Source organism: Caenorhabditis briggsae (assembly GCF_000004555.2).
Source record: "Caenorhabditis briggsae complete genome, chrIV, whole genome shotgun sequence".
Lineage (NCBI taxonomy): Eukaryota > Metazoa > Nematoda > Chromadorea > Rhabditida > Rhabditidae > Caenorhabditis > Caenorhabditis briggsae.
Genome location: NC_013487.2, coordinates 9,242,950 through 9,262,307, shown reverse-complemented (window position 1 = coordinate 9,262,307; position 19,358 = coordinate 9,242,950). Strand labels below are relative to the sequence as shown.

General features: G+C 38.6%; 8 protein-coding genes across 8 annotated transcripts; 5 read left to right on the top strand and 3 right to left on the bottom strand.

Annotated features, from left to right (window-relative positions):
- Positions 1-254: 254 nt before the first annotated feature.
- Positions 255-697, top strand: CBG06269 (the record flags this gene model as incomplete). Its single annotated transcript, XM_002633451.1, has 3 exons — positions 255-320; positions 362-513; positions 559-697. 3 exons carry the CDS (start codon positions 255-257, stop codon positions 695-697), a joined length of 357 nt encoding a protein of 118 aa, XP_002633497.1.
- A 129-nt stretch (positions 698-826) lies between these two features.
- CBG06268 lies at positions 827-2,797 on the bottom strand (the record flags this gene model as incomplete). The annotated part of the gene is made up of 3 exons (XM_045235693.1): positions 827-938; positions 982-2,309; positions 2,363-2,797. The coding sequence occupies 3 exons, from the start codon at positions 2,795-2,797 to the stop codon at positions 827-829; spliced, it is 1,875 nt and encodes a 624-aa protein (XP_045093024.1).
- Positions 2,798-2,996: 199 nt separating this feature from the next.
- Positions 2,997-3,714, bottom strand: CBG06267 (the record flags this gene model as incomplete). The annotated part of the gene is made up of 3 exons (XM_002633449.1): positions 2,997-3,449; positions 3,495-3,590; positions 3,643-3,714. 3 exons carry the CDS (start codon positions 3,712-3,714, stop codon positions 2,997-2,999), a joined length of 621 nt encoding a protein of 206 aa, XP_002633495.1.
- Positions 3,715-4,454: 740 nt separating this feature from the next.
- Cbr-tag-335 lies at positions 4,455-5,691 on the top strand (the record flags this gene model as incomplete). The annotated part of the gene is made up of 4 exons (XM_002633448.2): positions 4,455-5,232; positions 5,280-5,398; positions 5,446-5,550; positions 5,599-5,691. 4 exons carry the CDS (start codon positions 4,455-4,457, stop codon positions 5,689-5,691), a joined length of 1,095 nt encoding a protein of 364 aa, XP_002633494.2.
- Positions 5,692-6,101: 410 nt separating this feature from the next.
- Positions 6,102-10,413, top strand: CBG06265 (the record flags this gene model as incomplete). Its single annotated transcript, XM_045235692.1, has 11 exons — positions 6,102-6,197; positions 6,242-6,395; positions 6,445-6,683; positions 6,729-8,192; positions 8,240-8,581; positions 8,652-9,077; positions 9,125-9,593; positions 9,641-9,896; positions 9,939-10,020; positions 10,068-10,192; positions 10,239-10,413. 11 exons carry the CDS (start codon positions 6,102-6,104, stop codon positions 10,411-10,413), a joined length of 3,828 nt encoding a protein of 1,275 aa, XP_045093025.1.
- Positions 10,414-10,737: 324 nt separating this feature from the next.
- On the top strand, positions 10,738-11,528 carry CBG06264 (the record flags this gene model as incomplete). Its single annotated transcript, XM_002633446.1, has 5 exons — positions 10,738-10,790; positions 10,846-11,007; positions 11,056-11,185; positions 11,236-11,400; positions 11,442-11,528. The coding sequence occupies 5 exons, from the start codon at positions 10,738-10,740 to the stop codon at positions 11,526-11,528; spliced, it is 597 nt and encodes a 198-aa protein (XP_002633492.1).
- Positions 11,529-11,631: 103 nt separating this feature from the next.
- Positions 11,632-12,009, bottom strand: Cbr-rpl-34 (the record flags this gene model as incomplete). Its single annotated transcript, XM_002633445.1, has 2 exons — positions 11,632-11,805; positions 11,851-12,009. The coding sequence occupies 2 exons, from the start codon at positions 12,007-12,009 to the stop codon at positions 11,632-11,634; spliced, it is 333 nt and encodes a 110-aa protein (XP_002633491.1).
- A 711-nt stretch (positions 12,010-12,720) lies between these two features.
- Positions 12,721-14,943, top strand: CBG06262 (the record flags this gene model as incomplete). Its single annotated transcript, XM_045235691.1, is given in 8 exon segments — positions 12,721-12,862; positions 12,877-13,071; positions 13,117-13,286; positions 13,413-13,631; positions 13,678-13,849; positions 13,905-14,106; positions 14,152-14,614; positions 14,857-14,943. 8 exon segments carry the CDS (start codon positions 12,721-12,723, stop codon positions 14,941-14,943), a joined length of 1,650 nt encoding a protein of 549 aa, XP_045093026.1.
- Positions 14,944-19,358: the final 4,415 nt, after the last annotated feature.

Here is a 19,358-nt window from a genome sequence, read left to right as displayed (position 1 = left end):
ACGGTTTCAACAAAGCATAGGTTAGCAGAGAAAGTATCAGTAGAATGTTAGAACAAAAAAATCACTAATTGGTATAAAACGGAAACATTTCAAAAATCCACAGTTCAAAAAAAATAATTTTTGATGAAATCTGCGTGTTGTCGTAAAATCAAATGCTTGCGTACTTCGCCAAGGAGTTTTTGTGCTCAAAAGCTTTTTTTTTGATAAATAAGTATAAAAATTATTTTTGGATTTTTATATATGGTTTTCAGGAAATGAGCACCACAACCGACGAGGAAAATCCTCCTCTTCAGAATTCGAAAATGTTCGGACTTTTTAAGGTTGTTTTCCATGACTCGCAAAAAAACAACTTGACTTTCAGAACCCAGATCCTGGATTCACGCAAACCGGAATCTCAATGTTCGCAACTTTCGTCCTCACCAATATGTTCGTATATGGTATTTCAGGACGAGCAAAGTTAGCCTACGCTCTTAGCATGGCTTCTATCCCTTGTGCTGTTGTCCTCAGTGTTCGGTGAGATTTTCTCTCGTTCAGTTCCAATGAATCAAAGTTTTTCAGAGATTCCCAGAAAGACTACGAAAAATGGAAAGAAATGCGGTTGTTAAGGCTGAAGGGTGTTCCGGAACGTTTCATGCCATACAAGTGCAAGTATGACTGGTCCGAGTACGATCTGCGAAAAATTCGGGAAGAAAAATAATCGGGTGAATAGTTTCAGGATTTTTGAGCTTTTAAGAATAAATATTTTCATTTAGAAATAGTGAACATTGACGACATGTATTATGTTTTGAAGAAATAAAACACAGAAGTAAATAGACTTTGATTAAAATTACTTCAGCAAACTTTGAATCGCTTTGACAGTGATTGGATGCATGTTCGGAATGTTTGATTTGAACTGAGAAATAGCTCGATCACGGGTTGCGCTCCATCCAAACAGTGATCTGAAACGGAAATATAAGATAATTCAAATTAAAAATATTTCACCTATAGATCGGCTTGCAATATTTCATTCTTCCAACGGCCAGAGCAAAAGCTAGACTTGCATCAATAATAGGAGTCCACTTCGTCTCAAGTCCCAGCATGAGCCATGAAAATTTGAGTTCCGCATTCTTCGCTTGATCCAACTTGTATGTAGCAGTCAAAGCTGGCATACGATCTCCAAAGGAATTTTTGTTTACGCGAATAGCGTCAATGACGGCAAGCTTCTGAGAGTTCGACATTTTCACGAAGCTCTCTCCATCCGTTGGTGCTTCCGAGCCTTCTGTAGTCCATTTGGCAGCGAGCTCCTTGCATGCTTTCATTAAAGTAGAGTCATATTTTGGCTTTGGTGGAAGACCAGCCTTGTGCAACCACAAATTCCAATCGATATTGTCAAGGATAACTTTCTTGTCAGAGAACGACTCGTACAGATATTCTTTCCATTCGTCTGTAGACACTGTTTTATAAACGTACTTTTGAATGTAGTTCCTGAGGAACTCTTCAAAACGAGCATTATCCCCTAGTGCTTGTTCGATTGTGAAAAGAAAAGCTGATCCTTTCTCGTATGGTACTGACGAAAATGCATCATCTGGATCTGCATCTCCCAGGTTTTGAACGAGTTTCGTGTACTCATGGTCTGGCCCAAAAACGTCGTTTACAGTTCGCACAAGAGCTTCTTCAAATCCGCTTTCACTCTCAAACTGTCTCTCAAGTTCTCCATACATCTTTCCATGAATTTTTCTCTCCAGAAAAACAGTAAAGCCTTCGTTGAGCCAGAAGTGTTCCCAAGAGAAATTTGTGACAAGATTACCGGTCCAACTGTGAGAAATTTCATGAGCAATAACGTTGACCAGACTACGATCACCAGCAAGAAGAGTGGGGGTGATGAAGGTCAAGCATGGATTTTCCATTCCACCGAACGGGAATGTTGCAGGAAGTACAACCAAATCATATCTTCCCCAAACATATGGTCCAGCAACTTCTTCAGCGACTTTCAGAATCTTCTCCGTTTCAGCGAACTCGTAATACGATGCTTCGGCTTGAGAAGGCTCCGCCCACACTGCACATCTCTCACTAATCACTTTTTGTTCCAGGTGGCCAACAACGATAGCAAGAAGGTAAGACGGAATAGCAACTGGCTGCTTGAAAGAAAACATAGTTCGCTTCCCGCATTCTGATTGTTTTGATCCTTGTCCAATTGCTGACATTAGGCAGGTTAAACCAAGCGGAACACAAACTTCAGCGTCATATGTACTTTTCACAGAAGGAGTATCCATGCATGGAACAATTGAACGAGCGTTGATGGCTTGACATTGGGAGAAAAGATATGGAGCCTGAATAGAAATTCCCCTATTTTTACTCTAAGTGAGGGTTTCGAAAAACTCACAACTTTGTCGGTAGTTTGATCCGATGTCAAAAATTGAAGTGCAGCAGCGTTGTTACTTGTTTCATACTTGATTTCTAGCACTGGAGTATCTCCTGTTTTCAGAGATACATTGGATACGACCAACTTTTGTCCTAGAGCTCCATTATCCTTCAAAGCATATTCCGCTTGGACTTTTTCCCCGTTCAATTTCAGAGATACGGATTGAACCACAAGTTCGCGGGTATCCAACACAATTTCAGAAGAATTCTGATTTACTTTTAAATTCATTTGCACGTCTCCAGAGATATGTTTCTTTTCAAAGTCAACTTTCCATTTCAAGGAGTAGTGCGAAACGACCACCTGAAGTTTCTCTTGCGTTCCATTTTTTTTATATGAAGCACTCACTTGTTCATAGTTGGAAGCTGTCGAAGGGTCTCTCGGATGAGGAGGTGCCATTCTCTATAAAAAGGAAGCGAAACCTAAGTGAAAGTTTTTTGTATCTTCTGAGAAAAAAATTAATTGAACAGATGAAGAGAAAAAGGTATTCAAATGGTGTTTACAACCATTCTGTTCAAGGAATCATTGTACCAACTGTGACTGGAAAACAAAAACATTTATCATTGTTCAAATATAAAATACATTTGTGTTATAATGGCTAGATATTTCTTATCAGTTTTCGAATAATTATGTCGTTTGCACAGTAATCAGGATCGAGTTCCTTTTGAGAAATAGGAACCAGTTGGAAGAACTCTGTGATATTCTTGAAAAATGTCTTCTGTGCGACAGATGCTTCTCCAATATCCCTTTCTTCGCTCACAACAATGATTTCCTTGGCATCGCAGTTTTTCAGGAGATCTATAAGTGGTGTTATAGTACTATTGTAGTACACACAATCCACAGCTAGAACCAAATCGAGGCCATCGGGGGTTTTGTCTGTCATCCAATCCAGTACTTCAACCTTGATGCGATTACCGGTCAAATGCTTATTAGCCGCCAAGTTTTTCTCAAGTAAAGGAATTCGTTCGGGAAGATCCGTTATAATTACATCGGCTCCTAGGGCGGCAAGAGCGATTCCGCAGACTCCAGTCCCACTTCCTAGTTCCAATACCTAGAATTTTCGAATTTCTAGCCAACTTTATAGGAATTTATTCACTTTCTTGCCTTCAAACTTTGCAGGATGTTTAAAAAAATAATGAATTGTCATCAGTGCGCTATCCCAAATAACACCGCCGACATCAGTTACTGTCTCCTGAAAACATTTGATAGGACACTTGTAATCGGATCAGGTGAGATAGAATTACTTGGAATATAGTCAACTCGCTTTCATCGTTGTTGAATGGAATGATTCGAGCATATTCTTCGTTCTCGGGCATTTTTTAGACGAACAGATTTCGGTTTTGTGGACGATGACAGAAAGGCACTCCGAGAGGAGTACACGGCCGGAGAAATACACTCCGGCCAGGAGTTCTTGTGTTTTTCGACAGTGTACCTTGAACAAAACGTACTGTAGCTAAACAATAAAAACTTTTTATTTTCATTTGCGAAATTTTCATCCGTTTCTGTTCTCAAATTACTCATGTGCTGTTGAAATCCAGAAACGCGCTCCACCGGAACTTAAACAAAAATTTGCATCGCTGTGCAACGTGGAATCAAGAAGCATGATACCATGATTGGTACAATAAGTCAATTTCTCTTTCCCGGCGGTTTTCTAAAAGTTTTTGCCAATAGAAAATTTCAATAAAACCCAACAATGGGAAACACGGGTGTCAGAATCGTTCTTTCTTCTCTTACTGTCTTTTAGCCTTTCTCCGAATAACGATACCGTGTTAAATGACCTATATCAGCCAGAATCATGCGTTTATCATTGTGTGTCTTTTCAAACGTTGTGTGTAGCTTTCATCGCGAATCATTAGAAACATCTTATTTATTCAAAACTAGCAATGCAGCCAAACAATAAACGCCACGTCAGTCTTCCACTCACTCCACTCTCCAGTTGTATACACACTATCAATTACTCTCATGTTTCATCGACTCACTCTATTTCTCGCGTTTTCGAATTTTCAGGCTCATTTATTATATATTCTGATTTTCAGACCATCAAACGCTTACAGAAATGAAAGCGCTCATTCTAGTTGGAGGATATGGAACTCGGCTGAGACCGCTCACACTAACACAGCCCAAACCACTCGTTGAATTCGCCAACAAGCCTATGATGTTGCATCAGATGGAAGCTCTAGCTGCGGTTGGAGTCGATACAGTTGTTTTAGCAGTTAGCTACAGAGCAGAACAGTTGGAGGCGGAAATGACTGTGCACGCAGATCGGCTTGGAGTTAAGCTGATTTTTTCTCTTGAAGAAGAACCGCTCGGAACTGCTGGACCTCTGGCTTTGGCTCGAAAACATCTAGAGGACGATGATCCATTTTTCGTTCTTAACAGTGATGTTATTTGTGATTTCCCATTCAAGCAAATGGTTGAATTTCATAAGCAACATGGAAAAGAGGGAACGATTGCAGTAACAAAGGTGGAAGAACCATCTAAATATGGAGTCGTTGTTTTCAAAGAAGATGGAAAAATTGATGACTTCGTTGAGAAACCACAGGAGTACGTTGGAAACAAAATCAACGCCGGCCTCTATATTTTCAACTCTGCAATTCTCGATCGAATTCCCCTGAAACCTACAAGTATCGAAAAAGAAATCTTCCCTCAAATGGCGACTTCAGGTAATCTCTATGCCTACGTACTGCCTGGATTCTGGATGGATGTAGGACAACCAAAAGACTTCCTCAAGGGAATGTCTCTGTTTTTGAACCATGTGCAAACAACAAGGACGGGAGCATTAGCTACTGGGTCAAATATTCACGGAACAGCCACGATTCGTGGTAGTGTCTTAGGTAAGTAATAAGATTTTCGGTGATTTGCAAATGCTTCTGGTTTTCAGTAGACCCATCTGCAACTGTTGGTGAGAACTGTGTTATTGGTCCCGATGTTGTCATTGGCCCAAGAGTTCAGATTGAAGGAGGTGTTCGCATTCAACATTCCACTATTTTATCGGATTCGGTAAAACTTATTAGGCATGAGCGGAAGACAAAATTAACTCTTTTCAGACCGTAGGCAACTATTCGTGGGTCTCAGGAAGCATTATAGGACGTGAGTGTCATATTGGAAGTTGGGTCCGTATGGAGAACGTATGTGTTCTTGGAGATGATGTGGTAAATTGAACTTAATCAGTGAAGCACTCTTCTCAATATTGTTTACAGGTTGTGAAAGACGAAGTCTATCTCAATGAAGCGAGTGTCTTGCCACACAAAGTTATAGCTGTGAATGTTCCTTCAAAGGATATCATTATGTGAATTCGATGTAATCATTTCCCTTTTTATCTGTCTGCACCTATTAACCTCAAGATTCACCAAAGTGCCACTTTTTTCAAAAATGTGATAAAAACCAATAGTTTTATCAATTCCGTTCAGTTTCTGCTTTCTTCTAAATATTCTCATTTGTCATCGGCGGGCTATCTGTTCTAATCATTGTTTTTATTTAAATCGGAATTATTCGTAACCAACTGGGTGATTTTATTGTGTTTCAGGAATTCCTATGATATGAATGACTCTTTCTGTTTCTATGTTTTTGCCGGTTTTTCTTGTTAAATAAATTATTTATTTTATTGAAAACTCATTCGAATCTAATGGGTTATATATCCAAAGGAGAACCATACCAGTTATAATCGAACTTCTTTTACGAGTTTAATATTATAGTCGGGTTCATGAGCACATTCGGCTCATTAGAAAAAGAAGACTGGCTCGATTTGGGAGACATAAACAATGCTCCAACTTTTTCCCTGGATGATGCACTCAATGATGTAATAAAATAATTTAAAATTTCCTCTGACTTTTGTACTTCTAGACTGAAAATCTAAGCGATCCTTTTCTGGATGAACCTTTTGCTCTGGATGGAGAGTTCGGATCATCATCGAATTTGGCTGAGTCGTCTACATCTTTAGCAGATATACAACCGTTATCATACAAGTTAGATGCAGCCTTTGTTATACAACCTCATCGTATGCGTACAAAAATAATAAGTCATTAATTGAGTTTGAAAATTTTCAGAATTGATTTCTCATCAAATCCTATCGAATGAGAAGAAGACAGGACGAGTGATAGCAGTTGCAGAGAGAAATGGATGGATTGCAGTTGTAACCAGCAAGGGACAATTACTTTTGTTCGATTTAAATGGAAATCTGAATCAATTCCACCGAGGAGATGAGTCGATGGGGGGAGCCAGTTGTGTCACTTTTTCATTGGATGGAAAGTTCCTTGCAGTTGGATTACAGAGAGGTGCAATTAAGGTAGAATGAAATTATCCATTAATTATATGAGTTAGAAAATTACAGATCATGACAATTGACAACAAATTATATCACATGATCAATGAAGGTGGACAGCCTGGACAAGGAATTGTTCAAGTGATTTATACAAAAGACAATCATACTGTATTAACACTGGACAACGGTGGAAGCTTCTATGAATGCACGATAAGCAAACCCTGGTTACAGAAGAAGAAAGATAAATTGAGATGCCACGTATCAGGATGCAATGGAGAGATCATCGCTATGAAAATGATGCCTGCCGATGTGATTGCTCTTCTCTCAGTTCATAGACTTATCTTCTATATTCTCAAACCTAGAGGCCAAATTTTGGGAATATTCCCAACCAAATTTGAGTTTCGATACCCTCCTTCTTGTTCTTATTGGTTGGGCTCTCCTAAATCGGAACACGAAGTGAATTCACCATTGGATTCTTTGTATTCCACTACTCTAAAAGATTTCAAAGTGGGCATCAGCCGAGGACACAAACTAGCTATTCTCAGAATTCATACTAATAACTTCTTTACGAAAAATGTAAGATTCGATTCCATTCGAAAGAAAAAGAGCTTATTCAACTTTCAGAGGAGAGCTACAGTACTCCGACAGTTTGAATTGCCTGCCCCAATCGTAAATCTCCATTGGATGAGTACTCATGTGATAGTAGGAATAGATGCAAAAGGAGCGGTTTGGCAAATTGACCCAGAAAAAGGAACATCGAGGAAACAAGATTTAGATGATCTCGAGTTGGTATTCTCAACGCCCATTCTTAAAGGATCTGCGACTGGTGGAAAAGTTAGCGAAGCAGTTAAAGCTGTAGCAGAATACGCATGTTATCAATCAGTCACATCTGCTACATCTACATCTGAAAGGCTTATAGTGCTTGCTCACGATGGGCTGAAATATCTAGAGAAAGTTCATGAATGGGAGCAGTTGGAAAGATACAATGAACGAGGTGATGACATTTCTGCAGCACTTTATCTTCTGGATGTATGCAGGGATAAAGTTAGAGCAAGCGAGGAATTCAGAAGAGAATCGCACAATCTTCTCGCGGAAAAAGCAAGCCGTTTGCTCACTTCAGCCGTTGGAGATGTTGCTGGAGGATCAATATCGGATCTGGTATCTCATTATCGAAAGTATATCAGAGTGATTTTGAAAGTGTGTGTCACTGGAAATCTTCTTGATTTTTTATACACAACATGCTGGGATCGGCTCTGTATGGATTCAATATCTAAAACTGTTTTCCTTGATCATCTTGACGAATACGTTTTGGATGGGGCTCTGGTTGGTCCACCGGCTCCACTTGTCAACGAATATTTGCAACATCTGGCAGCAGAAGGACACTTCTCACAGTTTCAGTCGGCGGTTGTCCGTTTTCCAATTCATACATTGGACTTACATACAGTGATGTCAATATGCCAACAAAATTCGATTTACGATGGAATCATATATGTGAATAACAAAGCCCTCAACGACTACATCACACCACTTGAAGTATGTTTTATTCGACGTTTACACCTCACATTTGAATCTAATTTCAGAGTATGCTGGCGGAGATGAATCTATTTGCACATCGAGAAATGTTCTCAGATAGCGAACAGATTCTTGGCAGTAAAGTTTTGGTTTATTTGAATTGTTGTCTCTCTGGAATGGCATATCCATTCGGGCAGCTGGATGAAGAAAATCGAAAGAGAGTTCCGTTGGAAACATTTCGGTGCATTAGTTCTCTGAAAGAAAGTAACGGAGGTGAAACCAATGAACAATATCCGTATCTTCGATTATTACTTCATTATGATCCACAACAGTTTCTCAATGTCGTGAGCACTTGTGCTGACGCTGAACTATTTCAGCTGGACAACAGACTCCAAAGATTTGTGGATACTGTAAGTTGATTTTAAAGCTGAAATGCAATACATTTTTATTTTCTGATAAATGCTGTAATTTGATTTTTAGATAGGCCAAATTTGTGTGAACATGAAGTGCGAATTGTCACTGATCCACTTTCTCGCTCTCGTGGTGCAACTCTCGGAGCGAGCTTTGATAGCTCCGCCCGTAGAATACATTCAAGATTCGATAATAACTTTGCTAAAAATATCTCCATGGCAGCAACCGGGAACAGAAAGTGCCATATTAACTGGATTATTCCATGCAACACCTGAAGACAAGAAGAGAATAATCCGTGCAGCTCAGAACCCGATGCGACCTTCTATTCTCAGTTTTCTATATCTATCAGACAGAAAGTTTGAAGAGCTGATAAAATGTTATTTGGACTCTGAAAACAAAGAAGTTTATGCTGCAATTGGAGGAATTTTGAAAGAGGGCGAATTAACAACCGATGAATCAGAAGAATTCAGAAGATATGTAATTAGTATAATGGAGGTAAAAACCAAAAAAAAATTTCGAAAAAAAATTTCGAAGTTTTGTAGATATTGTATCGAATTGATGGATGGTTATCTGCTAATCTTGTCAACGAACACTTCAGGGAAACAGTGCCATCGATGGCAAGGACAGTTGAGGAGGAAAAGCAATTAGTTTTTCCAGTTCTGGCTGGAATTGCGCAGTTGAGAAAACAGGCCAATTATGCGTCTTTCTGTGATGATAGTGAATTAGATGAACAGCTTTTCGGAATTGTTTTTGAAGGTATATGCAAAGAATGGCCCAGCTGGATACCGAGCTCAGAAGATCCGGAGAACATAGATCGTCAACTGATGTCATTGTTCCCCTTTTGGCTGCCACTGGCTTCAAGTACTCATTTGTGTTTGAACATTGCTGTGGAGAATGGGAAATGTGTTCGTACAGTAATACGACTATTTGAAGCCAGGAATCATTTGGAGCAATCGTTCAATCTGCTTTTCGAGAAGCTTGAGAAAAACAAGCAGAATGAAGAGAAAATGAGTAAGTAATACACTCATATCTTGATTCAACGAAAACACATTTTTCAGCGGAATGGCTCGATGAAACAATCAAATTCTGCTCGCGACATTCATCTAAAAACGAAACATCGGATAGAATGATGCGTGTATTTCAGTTCATAGTTGAGCGGGCAACGGAAGTTGGAGAAAATCCGGAAAAGCAAGCGAAAATTGACGAAAGTCTGAGAACGATGTGCAAGCAAATCGTGTCTACCGGAGCAAAATATGCCGTTCAGCTCCTCGATAAACTGTTGGATAGTCCGTCGTTTGCTAATTCTAACTTTATGTAGGTCATGAATATATAAGTCTGCGCAAAATGGAATTTCAGAGACAGTAGTGATCTTATCATTGACGTACTCTCATCATGCGAATACGACGCGGATTTACTAGAAGAAATGATATACATCATAGTAAGGATATCAATCGCACTGTTTCGACTATCAAATGCTTTTTTCAGAGAGAAGAAAATCTTGTACTGGCCCAAAAACTACGACTGGAAGTTAGTAGTCGAGCGCCATTAATGCATAATCCGACTTGCATAACCTGTAATCAACCAATCAACAAAAGTGTATACGTTTTCCGGTAGCGAATAGTTTTGTAACAACAATTAATTTTCCGTATTTTCCAGATGTGGTCATTTCCAGCACATAGAATGCTCCACTAATATTGAAAAAGTTTGCACATGCAACGGTTTCTCCAATCCACTAGTCGTACCTCGAGAAAAGCCAGACAAACCAAGGAAACGCGACATTTTCAAAAATTGGGAAACGAAGCTGAACTGCCGAGTCTTTCCAAAAGAATGAACGATAATCAATTTGCGGCATTTGGCCAACATTTAAATATTTCTAGTCTAATTTCAGTCAATGCCATTTTTATAATATCCGATTCTACTTGTTCCCTTTATCTATACGGTGTTTTCCATTTTGATTGGTGCTTGCTTCTGTGAATATTCATGTTCTATCATGTTGTGATAAGATTTTTTTTTGAAAATTAGATTATGTTCCCTTTAATTTTTTTTCTTTAAATGTATGTTACCAAATTTTCAACGTGTGCTGTCTGCGTCACAAGATGGAATCCGAGATGGTAAGAAAAAAAGGTGACTCAGATGGGCAATTCATACTTATGAGATGCAGCGGATCTTCTTTGATAGTCACAACAAGATGTCTCGTGACCACATAATGTTCGTAACTCAGAACGATTCCTCTTAATACCCAACTGAAAACCGCACTTTGTAGAAACGAAGATTATCCAAATGTGGCTCCATTCCTCGCTGTAGAAAACTTTGTATCGTTTCCAGTTTATTCTCCGACGTTTTGTTTCTCCACATCGGCCATCTCGAATATTTTGTTTATGCAGGAAATTAAAATAATAATATCCAGGCTGGACGACCTGATTTCGTTAGTAACATATTACTTATTTAAAAAAATAGATTTTCTGAAATCCAGGAGAAACAAACTGAATCAGCACCCCTGCTTGATTTCTCAGGCAGGAGCCCAGGCTACAATGCGCCTTGCTTCAAAGTCGAAACTTCGCAGTGATTGGGGTACTACTGTCGAAATGCCGTTTTGTCTACATGTTACTGAGGTTTTCAAACTGGCTTGATATCCAATTCAGCACTTTTTCAGAATGGATCCTGCCCACGTGTATTTGACGATGATGATTTACATGAGCAAGCTAAATGGTTGAAGATTCTCGAAGAAGTTATTCTACCGCTTGATAAAATGAAGGAAAGTGAATTAGCTACGATTGCTCCTCACCAGCACAGCGCAATTGTCAAACACGCTATGACAGTAGGCTCTATCTGCTTATACTACGAAAAGCTTATTTTCAGAAATTAAAAAAAGAACAGAAACCTAAATCATACTCGAAATCGATATCGGAAACTGATTCTTCTAGCAGCCACGAAGGCTCACTGTAACATACACCCATCCATATATTTCTTACAAACTTTTTTGTCTTATATTTCTGTTTCAATGAAGTGAAATTTCATAACAATTTATTGAAACAACAAACGAACGAACTTAGTCCTTCTGGTGCTTGATGACCTTGTTGACGATCTTCTGCTCCTCAACGAGGAAAGCACGGGTGATACGCTCCTTGACGGCATTTGGAGAAAGGCATCCTCCGTAGGCTCTGGTCACGGTACGCTCGTTTCTCTTGAGAAGACGAAGAGCGATTGGGCGAGCTGGGGTGATCTAAAAAATCGCCATTTTACAGTGTCCCGGATTCAAAACACTCACTCCGTGGAGCTTAACTCCGGTGTCTCTGCACTTTGGGATCTGTCCTCTCTTCTTGATGTATTGGACAACGAGACGTCCTCCTGGGGTCTTGACAAGACGCTTCTTGTTCGAGGTGGTGTTGTACGACAAACGGCGTCTGTAGGTAACGCGGAGGGACATGTTTTACCTGGAAAAATAATTTTTAACCATTAGTGGATTAGCAACGTATAAGAGTGATGAAAGAATATAGTAAAACGACTTCTCCAAAAGAAACACTTTCCTTTCGTACAAACTTGAAATATTTCTTCACAAATAGGTTTTTAATAGAAAATTACATTGGACATGGCATTAAAATTGAATATCGATGTTTTTTTTGCTCAGAACGTCAATGGGAGATTGAAAAACGCCCAAAGTTTCTCTATAACGGTTCAGAAGCTTAATTCTCACTGAAAGCGATTTGAAAATCCTAAAATAATTATTTTCAGCATTTTGACCCGATTCGTGACGAAACCATGGAAATTTTATATCAAACGGAAACAGGGTTCGATTTTAATTTTTCAAGATGATTTTTTGGAAAAAGTTCGCAGAAAAAACAAGCAAAAACGCTAAAAAAAGAATAGGAAATATAACTGAAAATTCGACTCAGTTCAGTGTCGGGTCTCGCCACGCTTCGTATACTGTGGCACTCGTTGCCTCTGTGTCTTGCCTTCTATCGCCCGTAAATCGACCCGAGGACGAAGCGCTTCTCACAAAGAAGGGAATAACGGAGAATCAATAAGAACCAACGATGGAAAAGAAGCTTAAATATAACATCCGTCAATGAAGAGGCGTCTCATTTAGCTAGATATTTTTCGTTTTTCTCGGTCCTAAGTAATAGAACACATTTTGAAGATGGATATTGCTGCGCGAGTGATGTCTGTTGTTAGGAGAACTTCAACATCCGAACCATCAACATCCTCTGATAGTAATCCTCAAAAAGTAGGAAAAGTAATGGATGTGAGCGATGGAGCTTTCATTGGTGGCTTCATTCCGTGTAAGATCATTGAGATCATTCATTCGTAAAGAATAAAGTTGCAGCAATTGTTGAAAAGCAAAGATATCCTTATACTCGTCCAGAGTTTTTGTATTTTTCCGAAGAAGAAATAACACTGTCCTCTGACCATACCATCAGACCTGTCCTTTGTCCTCGATTACCGCATAGAATGCCTCTTTATGCCGGTTATGCTGAAGTAATAAATGCGGGTACTGCTTAAAAAATTGTTAGAAAGAAATCAACTGATTGTTTAGGAAAAACTATCCAGAATGAAGACCAAGCATCTGCAAAAATGCTTGTTTTGACACAACACCAAGGTGCTGAAATGAATGGGTTTTCAGAAGAAAAGAAGATAGAGTCCAGAAGTAGCAATTCTGCTGAGATTGATGATGATCCTATGTTGACACCTGGAGGTGATGAAAGTGTGAGGAATATAGACGTTGTTTTTGTTGATTGTCTCCTAAGTTCTAGAATGCATACCGTAACTTAAAATTCATATTGACAACTGTTACAATGTTCTGAGAAAAACATTTTTAAAATATGTTTTCAGGAAAAGTCGACCATTTTTTCTCTCCGAGCAGATGCTGCTCTGTTCAGTCTTTTTGATGGTCACGCTGGCTCGGCAGTAGCTGTTGTGGCCAGTAAGTGCCTTCATGAACATGTGAAATCTCGTTTATGTGAGGTTCTCGACACACTTCTTCATCTGGATCGTCAAGAAAACTTGAATTTTGGAAAGCATCGTTCAGAGTCCTCCTACAGTATGAGCAAGGTTTTCAATTTGTATTCTCCTTCTGTTTTTCAATAATTTGTCTCAGATGAACGAGGAAGATGAAGCTCGAATCCGAAGTGAGCATTTGGTTAAAGGTGCTCTCGAGACTGCATTTTTGGATATGGATGAACAAATTTCACAAGATAAACAAGTTTGGAGACTACCCGGTGGATGTGCAGTTATATCTATTTTAGTGTTTTTAGGCAAACTTTACGTAGGTACGCATTAATCTACTGCTGGAGAATATTGAAAAGGATTAAAAACCTTTTTCAGCAAACGCGGGAGATTGTAGAGCTGTTATGGTAACATCAGATGGTACAAAAGCACTTTCCAAAGATTTAACACCTGCTTCGGAAAGAAAGAGACTACAAGAGCTAGCATACCGTAACCCAGAACTAATTGGGAATTCCTTTTCTAGACTTGAATATTCGAAAAAATTAACAAAGAAAGACTTGAAGTCTCGAGTTTTGTACAGGTGAGAACATAAAATTTGATGCAATCAAAATAATGAACTTTTCAGAGACTGGTTCATGGATGGATGGGCTGTAAAAACGGTCAAAGAATGTGATCTACGACCTCCTCTAATCAGTGAATCGTCTAGAAAACGACGTCTTCTGAACACGATAGGAGTATCAAGAGGATTCGGGGACCATCATTTGTTGACTGTTGACGAGAGGCTCAGCATAAAACCATTTTTGTCAGCAGTTCCCGATATTACAGTAACTCATCTGAGAGATATGAATGTACTGACTGATAAAGATGTTGTGATAGTCGCATCTGACGGCCTTTGGGATGTTTTGAGCAATGAAGATGCAGGGTTGATTGTCAGAAGCACTTTGGGTTCTACTGATTCCGCTGATTCGTCAAGATATACACAAGCCGCGCAAGATTTGGTGGCAGCGGCAAGAGGACAACAGGCGTCTCCGAATTTGAAGAGATGGGTTCTGAATAGTGGCGGACATGCAAGTTACGACGACATTACAGTAAGTAATGGAAATAGTTAGCAAATCATGTAGTTTATGTATGAGGACTGATCCAGATGTTCTTTAGAGGTCCCTTGAAAGGCTATAGTCCCGACGGAGTTTCCAAAAATTATAGAAGTTGCAAAAAATGAGTATACCAAGAAATTCTTATAAAATTTTATTATTTCAATTTCTTGATGAATTCACAAACCAAGTTCAATCACCTACAAAAGTAGTTCAAAAAAGACAATTAATTTTTTTAGGTATTCGTGATCCCTCTGAAATACTGTGCAGCCCCACCAGCTGATTTGGAAGAAGAGGAAGACGATGAGATGCTGGACCTGGAATAAACTTTGTTAATAAAAATCTTCCTCATTCTGACACATTTCCTTCTCTCATTCACGTCATCCAGTTATTAAACCCGGAGTTTTCTCTTCTTCTAATTTTTTAGAATTCAATTTCTATTTATAATCTTTTTCGTTTCACTTACAAAGATGTACTCAATCTTTACACCTAATTAGAGAATTCGTTAGGTCAGACTAATAACTTTTGAAGCGGAAGTGAGCGAGTTCATGTCTTTTTTCAAGATTAATACAGGACGCTCATTTTTAAAAGTACATAAATTTTTTTTTTTCTAGAATCAGATTGTTTTTTATATGTCTGACAGTCAAAATGAGCAACAGAAATGTTTTGATGTGTTTTGAGCGAGAGAGATCCTAGAGGATTCTAGGATCTCTCCAGGAGAACTCAAAACACACATTTTAATCTTCATGAGAAAAGTGAAGATATGATTTCTCATAAAATCTACTAAAATCTGGAAAATTTCTAAAAGATCTCTTAAAAGATTCTAGAAGATTCTAGGAGAACTCAAAACACACATTCTAACCTTCATGAACCTCTAGAACCAGCTAAACCATTGACATACTGAAATTCGCAAGGAATTCTAGTATGCCATAGCCGACGGGGCTCTAGATAAGAATCATGAATCCAGAAAGTGTAAAATGATTTCTCATAAAATCTACCAAAATCTAGAGGAATTTCTAAAAATAAGGGAGATTCTAGGGGTTGCTATTAGAATGAAACTTTTCTATTCTAGTGAGGAGTCTAGAAAACTTCCTATCGCTGTGGGAGATGAGGTGTCGGGGGCAGTTAGTTGAGGAACGTCTTCTACGTGATTCCAGCTTCTCAGGCCCGAAAATTAATATAAAATGAAGCGTTCATTGCTGACGACTTCATTCTAACACTGTCAAGTGTACCATTCATAGCCAACTCCAAAGTGTCCAAAGTGTTCGTCAGCTCCCGCGAGTTCCATCAAAACGACGGCCTGTTGAAGCTACGAGCTCACTACGAGTTGATCAGACTTCTTCACCCATCCTCTTCCATCCGATCTGAACTATGCCAATCGAGCTCCAGAAGCACCATCAGGAGACGGCAGGAGAGAAGCCGGTTGCTCTGGGGAAGGTTGGGGTTGGGACTGATTGTCTCTGTATCTCTGGATCCACGATTCTTGTGAGAAGGGGGGGGGGGTCAGTGGAACATGTCATGGGATCAAGGTCGGGTCATGTCAACACGCGGATGAAAGATTTTCAACTTTTGTCGCGGTTTGGGATTGAGGGGTGATGAGCCCACACTCCTAGCGAACCGTGACTGCTGAGCAACCCTTGGCTCTTTCCATTGAGATGGTACGTAACACAGGTTTGAGTTCACACGGGTTTATTGAACACTCTGCTGGGCACTGAGATCCCATTAGGATACAATAGATGTTAGTGGTGAGAGCGCGGTGGTGAGAGACGCAGGTTACGGTCGGCAGCTTTTAGGTCTAGACGCATCTCCTTGGTGTATTCAACATGTTTGGGTTACAATAGCGTCCCAATAGTGCAGACGTAGCTCCGGGTGAACCATTGGGATAAATACATCACGCGGTCGTGCCCGCGGGGCGCGACAACTTCGGATTATCCCTATTAGGCTTCTTTTTGGCTCATGACTTTTGTGGATTCGCGTGAATACTCCAAAAAACACCGAATAATTTAGATTACTGTTCCCGTTTTCTTAATTTTTAAAATCCCTAAATACGTCGTTTTCAGGAGTTTTTTCCAGAATATTTTCGTTGAAGTGATTCTAGAATAAGATTGTTCAAAAGGCTCAAAAGCTTCGCCTGAAAATGATTTAGGATAATTACATTTTAGAATGTGCATCAGCTGCTTAACAGAGAAACTTCCGTAAAACGTGTAATAGAAGGGCTCCCACACTGTTCCGTTTGAGTTCGATTATCTCAACTTCTATACAAGATATCAAAAATGTGTTTACTGACGAAATACTTCTGATATTATGATTATCCGTTTATCAGTTGACAAGTTTTTAATATTTTTGATAGGGACCCAGACAGATTGGCATGAAGGCGAACATTAGGGGGCCCTTCTATTAGAGGTTTTACCGTGGACTACTTTAAAGGGGGACTCCTGCCAAAACATTTTTTTCGAATTCAACGGTGTTTTTCGGGAATTTTGGATTTGAGTTCTCCTGGAATCTCCTAGAATTCTCTAGAATTTTTTAGGATCCCCTAGAATCCCTTAGAATCTCTTAGAGACCCTTAGAATCTTTTAGAATATCTCTAGATTTTAGTAGATTTTATAAGAAATCATTTTTCACCTTCTGAATTCATTATTCTTATCTAGAGCCCCGTCGGTTATGGCATATTAGAATTCCTTGTGAGTTTCAGTATATCAATGGTTTAGCTGGTTCTAGAGATTCATGAAGATCAGAATATGTGTTTTGAATTCTCCTAAAATCTTCTAGAATTCCCTAAAATCTCCTAGAATCCCCTAGAATCTCTTAGAGACACTTAGAATCTTTCAGGAATTCCTCTAGATTTTAGTAGATTTTATGAGAAATCATTTTTCACCTTCTGAATTCATTATTCTTATCTAGAGCCCCGTCGGTTATGGCATATTAGAATTCCTTGTGAGTTTCAGTATATCAATGGTTTAGCTGGTTCTAGAGATTCATGAAGATCAGAATATGTGTTTTGAATTCTCCTAAAATCTTCTAGAATTCCCTAAAATCTCCTAGAATCCCCTAGAATCTCTTAGAGACACTTAGAATCTTTCAGGAATTCCTCTAGATTTTAGTAGATTTTATGAGAAAGCATTTTACATTTTCTGGATTCATGATTCTTATCTAGAGCCCCGTCGGCTATGGCATACTAGAATTCCTTGTGAGTTTCAGTATATCAATGGTTTAGCTGGTTCTAGAGGTTCATGAAGATCAGAATGTGTGTTTTGAATTCTCCTGGAATCTCCTAGAATCTTTTTAAAAATCTCCAGATTTCAGTAGATTTTATGAGTACTGTGCAGCCCCACCAGCTGATTTGGAAGAAGAGGAAGACGATGAGGTGCTGGACCTGGAGTAAACTAGGCCTTTGTGAATATATATCTTCCTGATTCTGACACATTTCCTTCTCTTCTTAACGTCATCCAGTTATTAAACTCGGAGTTTTCCTTTCTTCTAATAACATATTTCTCTGAATTCAATGTCTATTTATAATCTTTTCGTTTCGCTTCAAAAGATGTACTCAATCTTTACACCTAATTAGATAATTCTTTAGTTTCAGACTAATGGTTTTTGAAGCGGAAATGTGCGAGTTCAAGTACGTTTTCAAGATTAATGTAGGAGTATGATCATTTTGAAAAGTGTCTGAATTCAATTTTTGACTACTTCGTAATATTTTCTTTGTGATATCGTGTTCACCAATTTTTAAAAAAACGCATTCCAAAATGAACATTTTTCTCCATCAAACACAAGACCTGACTATTTATCTATTTTTCTTCTGATTTCACCAATTTTTCCCAGTATCATTTCTTTCAATAAATGTTGGCTCTTCTATATATTTGAATTTCGAGGAGGATAACATCGAAAATTGGAAGTTGAACTATTGATAATGTCCAAACATAAAGAGATAACTTTTAGAAACTAGTAATTAAAATCCCTATTAGCTTATAAACAAATTGAAGCTGAGGAAGTGAACATCTGATGGCCGGTGGTTTTAATTACAGGGACCGTTGGCCACGCCCACATGCTTTTTTCTTCTACGGATCTAATTTCCTTTACGAGCATCATAGTAACTTCTGTATTGTTATTATCCATTGTTATACAAACTCATATATGTTTACAACTGTAGTTCTGAATCCTCATATGGTTCTTTTTAATCTCAGAGGCGACTCTGACGTCTTCATTGGCTTCTTCATTTATATTCCAATTTTTTTCCCAAAAACATATCCGAAAAAGGCATAATCCTTTTTCCGAAATTGAAATTATTCTGAAGAATCAAAAGATCTAAATTGTATTTTCTCTTTTTTCTTTTCCTAATTCATGAATTCCTTCGTCACTCTTGGGCTTTTCATTTGATCTTTCCACATGTGACATGTCTCTTCTTTTTTTAGTTTGAACAACTCCAAAAGATTCTTTCTTCTTTCTAATTTTCCGCATCACTGGGACTAACTTTTTTTAAATTTTCTTGTGTTTTCTACGAGTTTCTGTTTTTGAGTTTCTGTCTTTTATATGTTTTGGTTATTAGACAGAAATCGAGACATATCAGGAAATTAACAAAATACAATAACTGTTCTCATGTTTTTTTCTATGAAGATCTGACCAAACACCTTTTTTCAAACATAGAGCCATTATTATCACTTCATTCAAAAAATTGTATTCGTTTATTTAGTTTACATGATATAAGAGTAGTGTGTTTGTGAAAAATTTGGAATATCTA